The sequence below is a fragment of the Salvelinus sp. IW2-2015 genome, linkage group LG36 (genome assembly GCF_002910315.2).
Source record: "Salvelinus sp. IW2-2015 linkage group LG36, ASM291031v2, whole genome shotgun sequence".
Taxonomy (NCBI): domain Eukaryota; kingdom Metazoa; phylum Chordata; class Actinopteri; order Salmoniformes; family Salmonidae; genus Salvelinus; species Salvelinus sp. IW2-2015.
Window position 1 is genome coordinate 34415930 of NC_036875.1, and position 15525 is coordinate 34431454.

At 45.4% G+C, this 15525-nt stretch overlaps 1 protein-coding gene across 1 annotated transcript in view; it reads right to left on the reverse strand.

Moving 5' to 3' along the window:
• Positions 1-15525, reverse strand: part of LOC111959504 (serine/threonine-protein phosphatase 6 regulatory ankyrin repeat subunit B) — a 70172-nt gene that overhangs the window by 6623 nt on the left and 48024 nt on the right. The window contains 8 exon segments of the mRNA XM_070437639.1: positions 394-617; positions 865-982; positions 1247-1334; positions 2771-2972; positions 6624-6695; positions 6883-6994; positions 9083-9148; positions 11688-11828. Of these exon segments, the coding sequence (XP_070293740.1) occupies positions 394-617; positions 865-982; positions 1247-1334; positions 2771-2972; positions 6624-6695; positions 6883-6994; positions 9083-9148; positions 11688-11828 (1023 nt within the window).

Below are 15525 nucleotides of genomic sequence, written 5' to 3' on the forward strand. Positions count from 1 at the left end.
TTTAGTAACTGACATTGTAGCAGGCCCAGTGCAGTAGGTTGTTTTAGTAACTGACATTGTAGCAGGCCAGTGTAGTAGGGTGGTTTAGTAACTGACCATAGTAGCAGCCCAGTGCAGTAGGTTGGTTTAGTAACTGACATTGTAGCGGACCCAGTGCAGTAGGTTGGTTTAGTAACTGACCATTGTAGCAGGCCAGTGCAGTGGGTTGGTTTAGTAACTGACCATAGTAAACGGCCCAGTGCAGTAGGTTGGTTTAGTCACTGAACATCGTCCGTGCAGGCCCAGTGCAGTAGGGTGGTTTAGTAACTGACCATTGTAGCAGGCCCAGTGCAGTAGGGTGGTTTAGTAACTGACCATTGTAGCAGGCCCAGTGCAGGGGGGTGGTTTAGTAACTGACCATTGTAGCAGGCCCAGTGCAGGGGGGTGAACCCCTGGTGGTCTCGGAGGGGGGGCATGGGCAGTTCAGAACAGGCCATACTCAGCAGCTCAGCGAGCCAGGATGCGTGGCCCTTCGCTGCAGCCAGATGGAGGGCTGTTCGGCCCCTGGAGTCCCCCAGCAACACAGAGGCCTCCTGCTCCAACAGACACTGAACACACTCCTCCTGACCACACAGCAACTGGGAGAGGGGGAGGAAGAGAGGAGTGAGAGAGAGAGGGAAGGGAACAAAGAGAGAGACAGAGTTCACCGTTAAACTTTTAGACTGGACAAAGAGATCCCGTTCTTACAAGCTCCTCAGAATTCAGTACAATCACAGTCATGTGAAGTCACAGACATTTCCAGCCATACAAACACAAACACACGTGTGCACATGCACGCACATGCACGCACATACATGTACAGTAAATACACACGCACACACTCACCCCCAAGTGCAGGGCGGTCAGGCCATGGTTGTCTGCTGTATCTACAGCAGCCTCTCTCTCCAGCAGCAGAGACACAACGTCCACATGTCCCCCTGCCACCGCAAGCATCAGAGGAGTCCTGACAGGGACAGAGAGGGGACAGTCACGGCAGGACAAACGGATCGGTAGACACATCCCCATTCCCTAGCCCCACCTACTAGTATTACAAGGCTAGATAGAGTGTTTGCCATGTTGCTTACATCCATCCAATCACATATGAAAAGACTGGATAGGTATAAGCAATAGGGCCACTTTTCTACCTTGCCTATCAGAGAGAAAGGTGAGAGCAAGACATTACCATTTTATTTATACCCATCCAGTCCCTATAGATCAGTAAACTCACTGTCCCTGAGAGTCTGTCGTGTCCACCAGGTCTACACTATCCTGGTCGTCCAGAAGGAGGCGGACACACGACGTATGACCATTCATCACTGAGGACAGAGAAGGAGAGAGATGAGAACTATTTTTCCAATTTGTAAGTCGCTCTGGATAAGAGCGTCTGCTAAATGACTTAAATGTAAATGTAACAAGAGAAACAGACAGACAGAGACAGAGAGACAGAAAGATAGAGACAGATGGAGAAACAGACAGAAAGAAAAAGACAGAAAGACAGCAAGACAGAGACAGACACAAAGAGAGAATTCACAAAATGGGACAAACACCAAATTGAGACTGCATGCAGAATTCTGCAAAAATATCCTCCGTGTACAATGTAGAACACCAAATAATGCATGCAGAGCAGAATTAGGCCGATAACCGCAAATTATCAAAATCCAGAAAAGAGCCGTTAAATTCTACAACCACCTAAAAGGAAGAGATTCCCAAACCTTCCATAACAAAGCCATCACCTACAGAGAGATGAACCTGGAGAAGAGTCCCCTAAGCAAGCTGGTCCTGGGGCTCTGTTCACAAACACAAACACACCCCACAGAGCCCCAGAACAGCAACACAATAAGACCCAAACAAATCATGAGAAAACAAAAAGATAATTACTTGACACATTGGAAAGAATTAACAAAACAACTGAGCAAACTAGAATGATATTTGGCCCTAAACAGAGAGTACACAGTGGCAGAATACCTGACCACTGTGACTGACCCAAACTTAAGGAAAGCTTTGACTATGTACAGACTCAGTGAGTATAGCCTTGCTATTGAGAAAGGCCGCCGTAGGCAGACCTGGCTCTCAAGAGAAGACAGGCTATGTGCACACCGCCCACAAAATGAGGTGGAAACTGAGCTGCACTTCCTAACCTCCTGCCAAATGTATGACCATATTAGAGACACATATTTCCCTCAGACTACACAGATCCACAAAGAATTTGAAAACAAACACGATTTTGATAAACTCCCATATCTACTGGGTGAAATACCACAGTGTGCCATCACAGCAGCAAGATGTGTGACCTGTTGCCACAAGAAAAGGTCAACCAGTGAAGAACAAACACCATTGTAAATACAACCCATATGTATGCTTATCTTAATTATTTTAGAACTTTTGTGTGTAATGTTAACTGTTAATTTGTATTGTTTATTTTACTTTTGTATATTATCTACTTCACTTGCTTTGGCAATGTTAATATATGTTTCCCATGCCAATAAAGCCCCTTGAATTGAATTGAGAGAGAGAGAGACAGACAGAGAGAGAGACAGAAAAGAGAGAGAGATCGACAGAGACAGAGAGAGACAGAAAGAGACAGAAAAACAGAGACAGAGAGACAGAAAGACACAAAGACACAAAGACAGAGAGACAGAAAGACAGAGAGAGATGGAAAGAAGGAGAGGAAACTCAGTACAGAACTACTGCACACAGACCAATCAAAAGAGTACTTCAAATTCTCACACCCACACACAGTGTTCTCCATTACCTGCTAGGTGTACCGGGGTGCGTCCCCTGTTGGTGTCCGTGGTGCGTGGCGAGGCCCCCTGGCTGAGAAGGGTGTGGACGCAGTCAGTGTGGCCCCTGAGGGACGCTAGGGCCAGGGGAGTACGACCAGCCTCGTCCCCCTGGTCTACCTCCCTCTCCCCTTGCAGCAACACCTCCAGAGCCTGTGCATGGCCGTGGTATGCCTGGGGGACAGGGAGACGGACACACACATTACACACATACCAGCTGTTGGTATTCAAAGACACTACGGTCTATGCAATGTATACTCTGTGTGTGTATGTGTGGTAATGTATATATGGTTGCCTTCAGAAAGTATTCACACCCCTTGACATTTTCCACATTTTGTTGTGTTACAGCCTGAATTTAAAATGGATTAAATTGAGATTTTGTATCACTGGCCTACACACAACAACCCATAATGCCAAAGTGGAATTATGTATTTCGAAATGAAAAGCTGAAATGTTATAGCAAGCCTAAATAAGTTCAGGAGTAAAAATGTGCTTAATAAGTTGCATGGACTCACTCTGTGCATTAATAGTGTTTATCATGATCTTTGAATGACTACCTCATCTCTGTATCCCACACATATAGTAATCTGTAAGGTCTCTCAGTCCAGCAGTACATTTTAAACACAGATTCAACCACAAAGACCAGTGACGTTTTCCAATGCCTCGCAAAGAAGGACACCTATTGGTAGATGAAAAACAAAAAAAGCAGACATTGAATATTCTTTTGAGCATGGTGAAGTTATTAATAACAATTTGGAATGGTGAAGTTATTAATTACAATTTGGAATGGTGAAGTTATTAATTACAATTTGGAATGGTGAAGTTATTAATTACAATTTGGAATGGTGAAGTTATTAATTACTCAGTTGCCGGACAGGAAGGAAACCACACAGGGATTTCACCATGAGGCCAACGGTCACTTTAAAACAGTTACTGAGTTTAATGGATGTGATAGGAGAAAACTGAAGACACTAACGATACTAACCTAAAAGACAGAGTGAAAAGATGGAAGCCTGTACAGAATACAAATATTCCAAAACATACATCCTGTTTGCAATAAGGCACTAAAGTAAAACTGCAAAAAATGTGGCAAAGAAATTAACGTTATACTATGCATACAAAGCATTATGTTTGAGGCAAATCCAACAAAACACGTCACTGAGTACCACTCTTCATATTTTGAAGCATGGTGGTGGCTGCATCATGTTATGAGTATGCTACTCCAGAAACAGAGCTAAGCACAGGCAAAATCCTAGAGGAAAACCTGGTTCAGTCTGCTTTCCAGCAGACACCGGGAGGCAAATTCACTTTTCAGCAGGACAATAACCTAAAACACAAGGCCAAATATACACTGGAGTTGCTTACAAAGACAACATTGAATGTCCCTGAGTGTCCTAGTTAACGTTTTGACTTAAATTGGCTGGAAAATCTATGGCAAGACTTGAAAATGGCTGTCTAGCAATTGACAACAACGAACTTGACAGAGCTTGAAAAAAAATGTAATAATGTGGAAATATTGTACAATCTAGGTATGCAAAGCTTTTAGAGACTTACCCAGAAAGACTCACAGTTGTAATCGCTGCCAAAGGTGATTCTAATGTGTTTTGACTCAGGGGTGTGAATAGTTACAGTTCATTCGGGAAGTATTCGGACCCCTTGACTTTTTCCACATTTTGTTAGGTTACAGCCTTATCCTAAAATTGATTGAATAGTTTTTTTTCTCCTCATCAATCTACACACAATACCCCATAACGACAAAGCAAAAACATTTAGCAAATGTCTAAAAAATAAAGAACTGAAATATCACATTCAAAAAGTATTCAGACCATTTACTCAAGACTTTGTTGAAGCACCTTTGGCAGCGATTACATCCTTGAGTCTTCTTGGGTATGACGTTACAAGCTTGGCACACCTGTATTTGGGGAGTTTCTCCCATTCTTCTCTGCAGATCATCTCAAGCTCTGTCAGGTTGGATGGGGAGCGTAGCTGGCACAGCTACAGTTGAAGTCGGAAGTTTACATACACCTTAGCCAAATACATTTAAACTCATTATTTTCACAATTCCTGACATTTAATCCTAGTAAAAACCCCTGTCTTAGGTCAGTTAGGATCACCACTTTATTTTAAGAATGTGAAATGTCTGAATAATAGTAAAGAGAATGATTTATTTCAGCTTAATTTCTTTCATCACATTCCCAGTGGGTCAGAAGTTTACATACACTCAATTAGTATTTGGTAGCATTGCCTTTAAAATTGTTATAACTTGTGTCAAACGTTTCGGGTAGCCTTCCACAAGCTTCCCACAATAAGTTGAGTGCATTTGGCCCATTTCTCCTGACAGAGCTGGTGTAACTGAGTCAGGTTTGTAGGCCTCCTTGCTCGCACACGCTTTTTCAGTTCTGCCCACAAAGTTTCTAGTTTCTAGTAGATGTCCTAACCGACTTGCCAAAACTATAGTTTGTTAACAAGAAATTTGTGGAGTGGTTGAAAAATGAGTTTTAATGACTCCAACCTAAGTGTATGTAAACTTTCGACTTCAACTGTATTTTCAGGTCTCTCCAGAGTGGCTTGATTGTGTTCAAGTCTGGGCTCTGGCTGGGCCACTCAAGGACATTCAGGAGACTTGTCCCAAAGCCAATCCTGAGTTGTCTTGGCTGTGTGCTTAGGGTCGTTGTCCAGTTGGAAGATGAACCTTCGCCCCAGTCTGAGGTCCTGATCACTCTGGAGCAGGTTTTCATCAAGGATCTCTTTGTACTTTGCTCCGTTCATCTTTCCCTCTTGTCTCCCAGTCCCCGCCACTAAAAACATCCCCACAGCATGATGCTGCCACCACCATGCTTCACCGTAGGGATGGTGCCAGGTTTCTTCCAGATGTGACGTTTGGCAATCAGGCTAAAGAGTTCAATCTTGGTGTCATCAGACCAGAGAATCTTGTTTCTCATGGTCTGAGTCCTTTAGGTGCCTTTTGGCAAACTCCAAGCTGGCTGTCATGTGCCTTTTACTGAGGGAGTGGCTTCTGTCTCTCCACTCTAACATAAAGGTCTGATTGTTGGAGTTCTGCAGAGATGGTTGTCCTTCTGAAAGGTTCTCCCATCTCTACAGAGGAACTCAGGAGCACTGTCAGAGTGACCAGTGGGTTCTTGGTCACCTCTCCGACCAAGGCCCTTCTCCCCGACTGCTCAGTTTGGCCGGGCGGCCAGCTCTAAGAAGAGTCTTGGTGGTTCCAAACTTCTTCCATTTAAGAATGATGGAGGCCACTGTGTTCTTGGGGACTTTCAATGCTTCAGAAACGTGTTGGTACGTGTTGGTACTGTTTTTGCTTTGTCATTATGGGGCATTGTGTGTAAATTGATGAAGAAAGAAATGTATGTTATCAATTTTAGAATAAGGCTGTAACGTAACAAAATGTGGAAAAAGGGAAGGGGTCTGAATACTTTCCGAATGCACTGTATGTAAATTAGATATTTCTGTATTTCATATTCAATAAATTTGCTAAAAAAAAAAATTACATATTTACATTTAGTCATTATGGGGTAATTTGTGTAGATAGGTGAGATTTTATTTTATCCATTTTGAATTCAGGCTGTAACACAACAAAATGTGGAATAAGTCAAGGGGTGTGAATACTTTCTGAAGGCTCTGTACATGATAACACTAGTTATCTGTTTTTTCTGACCACGTGCCATGACCATAAAAACTATAGGTTTTTCCTGCTCAGGTCACAAGCTCACCCAATTATAATGCATGGCAGTGTATGTGATTATGCATGGCTAGAGTGGATATATAATAATGCATGGCTAGAGTGGATATGTGATAATGACTCACAGCGAGGTGCAGGGGGCTCCTGGCACCCAGAAAGTCTGGGTCCTCCTGGTGACTCTCGTCTCTGTCCAACAGCTAAAACCACAACCACAGATTACATCAAAACAAATCATTTCAATTCCATAAGTGGAATTTGTGAGCTGTGTGTATTTATGGTATCTTGTGAAATTGAAGTTGAAGTTCTACACACAGATACATTGTTGACCAGCATGTAGCATAGAAAATGTAGCATAAGTGTGTGTATGAGCGTGCATGTACTCACCAGCTCCAGGCAGTGTCTGTGGCCATAGGCTGCAGCATAGTGGACAGGACTGTAGCCCTGCTTATCCTTCAGAGAGGCAGTAGCACCACTTTGCAAAAGGAATTCTAGACATCTATTACAAAAACATACAATATCGTCAGACACAAACACTTCAATATGTTCTAAAAAAGTTAAAAGCCTCAGACAGAGAGGATATGAGAGAGAGAAATATATGTTTTATAGACATACCAACATGTTTCAAGCAGACCACCATAGTCCCTGTGCCCAAGAACACAAAGGTAACCTGCCTAAATGACTACAGACCCGTAGCACTCACGTCCGTAGCCATGAAGTGCTTTGAAAGGTTGGTAATGGCTCACATCAACACCATTATCCCAGAAACCCTAGACCCACTCCAATTTGCATTCTGCCCAAACAGATCCACAGATGATGCAATCTCTATCTATTGCACTCCACACTGCACTTTCCCACCTGGACAAAAGGAACACTTACGAGAGAATGCTATTTATTGACTACAGCTCAGCGTTCAACACCATAGTACTCTCAAAGCTCAACACTAAGCTAAGGATCCTGGGACTAAACACCTCCCTCTGCAACTGGATCTGGACTTCCTGACGGGCCGCCCCCAGGTGGTGAGGGTAGGTAGCAACACATCTGCCACGCTGATCCTCAACACTGGAGCTCCCCAGGGGTGTGTGCTAGGTCCACTCCTGTACTCCCTGTTCACCCACGACTGCATGGCCATGCACGACTCCAACACCATCATTAAGTTTGCAGACGACACAACAGTGGTAGGCCTGATCACCGACAACGACGAGACAGCCTATAGGGAGGAGGTCAGAGACCTGGCCGGGTGGTGCCAGAATAACAACCTATCCCTCAACGTAACCAAGACTAAGGAGATGATTGTGGACTACAGGAAAAGGAGGACCGAGCGCGCCCCCATTCTCATTGACGGGGCTGCAGTGGAGCAGGTTGAGAGCTTCAAGTTCCTTGGTGTCCACATCAACAACAAACTAGAATGGTTCTAACACACCAAGACAGTCGTGAAGAGGGCACGACAAAGCCTATTCCCCCTCAGGAAACAAAAAAGATTTTGCATGGGTCCTGAGATCCTCAGAATATTCTACAGCTGCAACATCGAGAGCATCCTGACTGGTTGCATCACTGCATGGTACGGCAATTGCTCGGCCTCTGACCGCAAGGCACTACAGAGGGTAGTGCGTACGGCCCCGTACATCACTGGGGCTAAGCTGCCTGCCATCCAGGACCTCTACACCAGGCYGTGTCAGAGGAAGGCCCTAAAAATTGTCAAAGACCCCAGCCACCCCAGTCATAGACTGTTCTCTCTACTACCGCATGGCAAGCGGTACTAGAGTGCCAAGTCTAGGACAAAAAGGCTTCTCAACAGTTTTTACACCCAAGCCATAAGACTCCTGAACAGGTAATCAAATGGCTACCAGGACCATTTGCATTGTGTGCCCCCCCAACCCCTCTTTTAACGCTGCTGCTACTCTCTGTTTATCATATATGCATAGTCACTTTAACTATACATTCATGTACATACTACCTTAATTGGGCCGACCAACCAGTGCTCCCGCACATTGGCTAACCGGGCTATCTGCATTGTGTCCCAGCCACCACCCGCCAACCCCTCTTTTACGCTACTGCTACTCTCTGTTCATCATATATGCATAGTCACTTTAACCATATCTACATGTACATACTACCTCAATCAGCCTGACTAACCGGTGTCTGTATGTAGCCTCACTACTTTTATAGCCTCGCTACTGTATATAGTCTGTCTTTTTACTGTTGTTTTATTTTTTTACTTACCTATTGCTCACTTAATACATTTTTTGCACTATTGGTTAGAGTCTGTAAGTAAGCATATCACTGTAAGGTCTACACCTGTTGTATTCGGCGCACGTGACTTATAAACTTTGATTTGACATACGCAATGGTTATTCCAACAAGATGAGCAAGAGAGACAATTACAGAATATATTGTCTGTCTGAACTGGTCTGTGTGCACAGAGTAGAGAAAGAGAGAGAGAGAGAGAGAGAGAGAAAGAGAGAGACTTTCTCAAACAGTCAGAACCATAGGCACGGCTTGCACTGAGCCATAATCTGTGCTGACTGACTACATGTATGCCCAGATAGAGGCAGTAATACTTATAGAAATAAAAGAGTATACTCACAGCGCAGCCTCCTTCTCCTTCTCTGCTTGCACCCCTTCACTCTCTGGCTCCAGAGCCTGACGTCGCCTTCACAACACAAGACACACAACAGAGAACGATTAAGAAATCCTCAATGGGAGCCCCAGGGAAACCCTCCCCAAACCCTTTCCATCTGATTATTCATGGGGGTATTCAGGGTCATCTAGCGTCTCCAGCAGTGCTTCTCTGAATATCCTGGAATGGAACCAATCAGAGGTGTGAACACTGAACAGTCTGCTGCCGAACATCCAGACACCTATTCAACCGGCACCTCAGAATTACCTCAGGTATCCATGGAAACAGGGAGTTCCTTGATTGTCTAGCTTCCGGAGATGGTCACCACCATAGAATTAGGAATTAGAATAACATTCCATTGAAACAGTGCAGTCCATCCACAGCCAGACACTGGCTGAAATCACTTGATAGTAATTAAGTTGTAAATGCAACAAGTACTGAATTTGCATCATATAATAGCACTCACAGCTTTCCAAGAAAACACAACATTTTGACATTTATGGTCAGTTTACATATATTTTAGAGGCTATTTATACAGAAAATGTGTATAAAACCCATATAAACTGTATTTATAATTATGGGACAATATTTTAGATCAGGTCATCTATAAGTCTTTACTAGGTAAAGCTCCTCCTTATCTCAGCTCACTGGTCACCATAGCAACACCCACCCGTAGCACGTGCTCCAGCAGGTATATTTCACTGGTCACCATAGCAACACCCACCCGTAGCACGTCCTCCAGCAGGTATATTTCACTGGTCACCACAGCAGCACCCACCCGTAGCACGTCCTCCAGCAGGTATATTTCACTGGTCACCACAGCAGCACCCACCCGTAGCAAACGTCCTCACAGCAGGTATATTTCACTGGTCACCATAAGCAACACCCACCCGTAGCACGGCTCCAGCAGGTATATTTCACTGGTCACCAAGCAGCACCCACCCGTAGCACGCCGCTCCAGCAGGTATATTTTCACTGGTCACCATACACACCCACCCGTAGCACGCCTCCAGCAGGTATATTTCACTGGTCACCATAACAACCACCCGTAGCACGTCGCTCCAGCAGGTAATATTTCACTGGTCACCATAGCAACACCCCCCGTAGCACGCGCTCCAGCAGGTATATTTCACTGGTCACCATACAACACCCACCCGTAGCACGTGCTCCAGCAGGTATATTTTCACTGGTCACCACAGCACACCCACCCGTAGCACGTCGCTCCAGCAGGTATATTTCACTGGTCACATAGCAACACCCACCCGTAGCACGTCTCCAGCAGGTATATTTACTGGTCACCATAGCAACACCCACCCGTAGCACGTCTCCAGCAGGTATATTTCATGGTCACCATAGCAACACCACCCGTAGCACGTCCTCCAGCAGGTATATTTCACTGGTCACCATACGCAACACCCACCCGTAGCACGTCCTCCAGCAGGTATATTTCACTGGTCACCATAGCAACACCCACCCGTAGCACTCCTCCAGCAGGTATATTTCACTGGTCACCATAGCAACACCCACCCGTAGCACGCCTCCAGCAGGTATATCTCACTGATCATCCCCAAAGCAACACCCTCATTGGCCGCCGTTCCTTCCAGTTCTCTGCTGCCTGTGACTGGAACGAACTGCAAAAATCACTGAAGTTGGAGACTTATATCTCCTCACTAACTTTAAGCGTCAGCTGTCAGAGCAGCTTACCGATCACTGCACCTGTACACAGCCCATCTGTAGATAGCCCATCCAACTACCTACCTCCATTCCATATTTGATTTGTTTTTTCTGCTCTTTTGCACACCAGTATTTCTACTTGCACATCCTCATCTGCACATATATCACTCCAGTGTAATTGATAAACGTAATGCTTCGCCACTATTGGCCTATTTATTGCCTTACCTCTCCTTCATTTGCACACACTGTATACAGATTTTACTATTGGCGTTATTGACTTTACGTTCGTTATCTCATGTGTAACTTCTGTAGTTGTTGTTTTTGTCGCACTGCTTTGCTTTATCTTGGCCAGGTCGCAGTTGTAAATAAGAACTTGTTCTCAACTGGCCTACCTGGTTAAATAAAGGTGAAATAAAATAATAATAATAATAATATATTCCTTTAGACTGGTTTGGATTTCTCCCTGACCAATATGGCTGCCATTTTCAACCCATTCTGGAATTTTGAAGGGACTTAGCACCTATAACAATTTAACAAGATCTCTATGGTCACCACCAAAAACCACACAGCTAGTTTTACCTGGCCTCAGTGGCCTGACTGTCCGTTAGTCTTTTGCTTACATATTATAGATAGCAGCATATAGGAACCAGCTCAATATTGTAGTCTTTAACCTCTGACCGATAACTGAATTTACATGCAGTTTATAATATTAAACTGTAACATGAGTCACAGGTCCTAATGGTATCATCAATGTATGGTCACTATGGGGCGAATCCTAACTTTCATTTAAGTAACATTTTCACTGAGTCTCCCATTTACATCAATGCATGACTATATCGGAATTGAAATCTTAAGTGGAAGTTAGGATTCGTTCCTAAGTCTGATCAGTGAAGATCACCTTCTGTCCAGGTCGGAGGCAGCAGCGTAGTGCAGAGCAGAGCGCCCCCACTGGTCAGTGGCATTAATGCAGGTCCCACACGACACCAGGGTCTCCAGGCACTGGTAGTGACGACTGGCTGCCGCATAGTGGAGAGAGGTCCTAGAGAGGGAGAGACACACAGAGAGACACACACACACAGAAGGACAGTGTTATACGCTAGCACATTGAGTTGAGTCACACACACTTACTGGAGCCCCAAAAAATGAAGAAGAGTAGATTAGAGGGTAGCTAGGCAACAACACCTCTACTACGCTGATTCTCAACACAGAGGGTAGCTAGGCAACAACACCTCCACTATGCTGATCCTCAACACAGAGGGTAGCTTAGGCACAACACTCACTATACTGATCCTCAACACAGAGGGTAGCTAGGCAACAACACCTCCACTATGCTGATCCTCCAACACAGAGGGTAGCTAGGCAACAACACCTCCTCTATGCTGATCCTCAACACAGAGGGTAGCTAGGCAACAACACCTCCACTACGCTGATCCTCAACACAGAGGGTAGCTAGGCAACAACACCTCCTCTATGCTGATTCTCAACACAGAGGGTAGCTAGGCGACAACACCTCCACATGCTGATCCTCAACACAGAGGGTAGGCAACAAACACCTCCACTATGTTGATTCTCAACACAGAGGGTAGCTAGGCAACAACACCTCTACTGTGCTGATCCTCACCACAGAGGGTAGCTAGGCAACAACACCTCCACTATGCTAATCCTCAACACAGAGGGTAGACAACAACACCTCCACTATGCTGATCCTCAACACAGAGGGTAGGCAACAACACTCTACTGTGCTGATCCTCAACACAGAGGGTAGCTAGGCACAAACACCTCTACTGTGCTGATCCTCACACAGAGGGTAGCTAGGCAACAACACCTCCACTACGCTGATTCCTCAACACAGAGGGTAGGCAACAACACCTCTACTGTGCTGATCCTCAACACAGAGGGTAGCTAGGCAAACAACACCTCTACTGTGCTGATCTCAACACAGAGGGTAGCTAGACAACAACACCTCCACTATGCTGATCCTCAACACAGAGGGTAGGCAACAACACCTCTACTATGCTAATCCCTCAACACAGAGGGTAGCTAGGCAACAACACCTCCACTATGCTGATCCTCAACCACAGAGGGTAGGCAACAACACCTCTACTATGCTAATCCTCAACACAGAGGGTAGCTAGGCAACAACACCTCCACTATGCTGATCCTCAACACAGAGGGTAGACAACAACACCTCCACTATGCTGATCCTCAACACAGAGGGTAGCTAGGCAACAACACCTCCACTATGCTGATCCTCACACAGAGGGTAGGCAACAAAAACCTCTACTATGCTAATCTTCAACACAGAGGGTAGCTAGGCAAAACAAACCCTCACTATGCTGATCCCTCAACACAGAGGGTAGCTAGGCAACAACACCTCCACTATGCTAATCCTCAACACAGAGGGTAGCTAGGCAAACAACACCTCCACTATGCTGATCCTCAACACAGAGGGTAGACAACACACCTCCACTACACTGATCCTCAACACAGAGGGTAGCTAGGCAACAACACCTCCACTATGCTGATCCTCAACACAGAGGGTAGGCAACAACACCTCCACTACGCTGATTCTCAACACAGAGGGTAGCTAGGCAACAACACCTCCACTATGCTGATCCTCAACACAGAGGGTAGCTAGGCAACAACACCTCTATATGCTAATCCTCAACACAGAGGGTAGGCAACAACACCTCCACTATGCTGATCCTCAACACAGAGGGTAGGCAACAAACACCTCCACTATGCTGATCCTCAAACACAGAGGGTAGACAACACCACCTCCACTATGCTGATCCTCAACACAGAGGGTAGACAACAACACCTCTACTATGCTGATCTCAACACAGAGGGTAGCTAGGCAACAACACCTCTATTGCTAATCCTCAACACAGAGGGTAGGCAACAACACCTCCACATGCTGATCCTCAACACAGAGGGTAGGCAACAACACCTCCACTATGCTGATCCTCAACACAGAGGTAGTAGGCAACAACACCTCTACTATGCTAATCCTCAACACACAGAGGGTAGCTAGGCAACAACACCTCCACTATGCTGATTCTCACACAGAGGGTAGACAACAACACTCTACTATGCTAATCCTCAACACAGAGGGTAGGCAACAACACCTCCACATGCTGATCCTCAACACAGAGGGTAGGCAACAACACCTCCACTATGCTGATCCTCAACACAGAGGGTAGCTAGGCAACAACACCTCTACTATGCTAATCCTCAACACAGAGGGTAGCTAGGCAACAACACCTCCACTATGCTGATTCTCAACACAGAGGGTAGACAACAAACACTCCACTATGCTGATCCTCAACACAGAGGGTAGCTAGGCAACAACACCTCCACTATGCTGATTCTCAAACACAGAGGGTAGACACACAACACCTCCACTATGCTGAAATCATCCCACCACAACCGACACCGTGGTGAAGAAGGACACACCGCCGAAATTCGGCATTCCCTCTAAGACCCTCAGGAACTTCAACAGATGAACCATTGAGATCATTCTGTCAGGCTGTATCACTGCATGGTACAACAACTGTATCGCCCTCAACGCATGGCAATCCAGAGGGAGACGTGGTCAGCCCAACGCATCACTGGGCCCACGCTGCCTGCCCTCCAGGGCATTTACAGAACTGTGTCAAAGGAAGGTCAAGAAGATCATTAAGAACCTCAGCCACCCGAGCCACGGTCTGTTCCCTCTGCTACCATCTAACAGACAGAGACAGTACAGGTGCATCAAAGCTGGGACCGAGAGACTGAGAAACAGTTTCTATCCCCAGACCATCAGACTGTTGAACAGCTTCTATCACCAGACCATTAGACTGTTGAACAGCTTCTATCCCCAGACCATCAGACTGTTAAACAGCTTCTATCCCCAGACCATCAGACTTGTTGAACAGCTTCTATCACCAGACATACAGACTGTTAAACAGTTTCTTCCCCAGACCATCAGACTGTTAAACAGTTTCTATCCCCACAGACCATGCAGATCTGTTAAACAGCTTCTATCCCCAGACCCATCAGACTGTTGAACGCTTCTATCACCAGAGTGAAGCTTCTATCACCAGACCATCAGACTGTTAAACAGTTTCTATCCCCAGACATCAGACTGAGAAACAGTTTCTATCCCCAGACATCAGACTGTTAAACAGTTTTCTATCCCCAGCCATCAGACTGTTGAACAGCTTCTATCACCAAGACCATCAGACTGAGAAACAGTTTCTATCCCCAGACCATCAGACTGTTGAACAGTTTCTATCCCCCAGACCATCAGACTGTTAACAGCTTCTATCCCCAGACCATCAGACTGAGAAACAGTTTCTATCCCCAGACCATCAGACTGTTGAACAGCTTCTATCACCAGACCATCAGACTGAGAAACCAGTTTCTATCCCCAGACCATCAGACTGTTAAACAGTTTCTATCCCCAGACCAATCAGACTGTTAAACAGTTTCTATCCCAGACCATCAGACTGGAAACAGTTTCTATCCCAGACCATCAGACTGTTGAAACAGCTTCTATCACCAGACCATGCAGACTGTTAAACAGTTTCTCATCCCAGACCATCAGACTGTTAAACAGTTTCTATCCCCAGACCATCAGGACCTGTTTAAACAGTTTCTATCCCCAGACATCAGACTGTTTTAAACAGTTTCTTCTATCCCCAGACCATCAGACTGTTAAACAGCTTCTATCTCCCCAGAACCAATCAAAGACT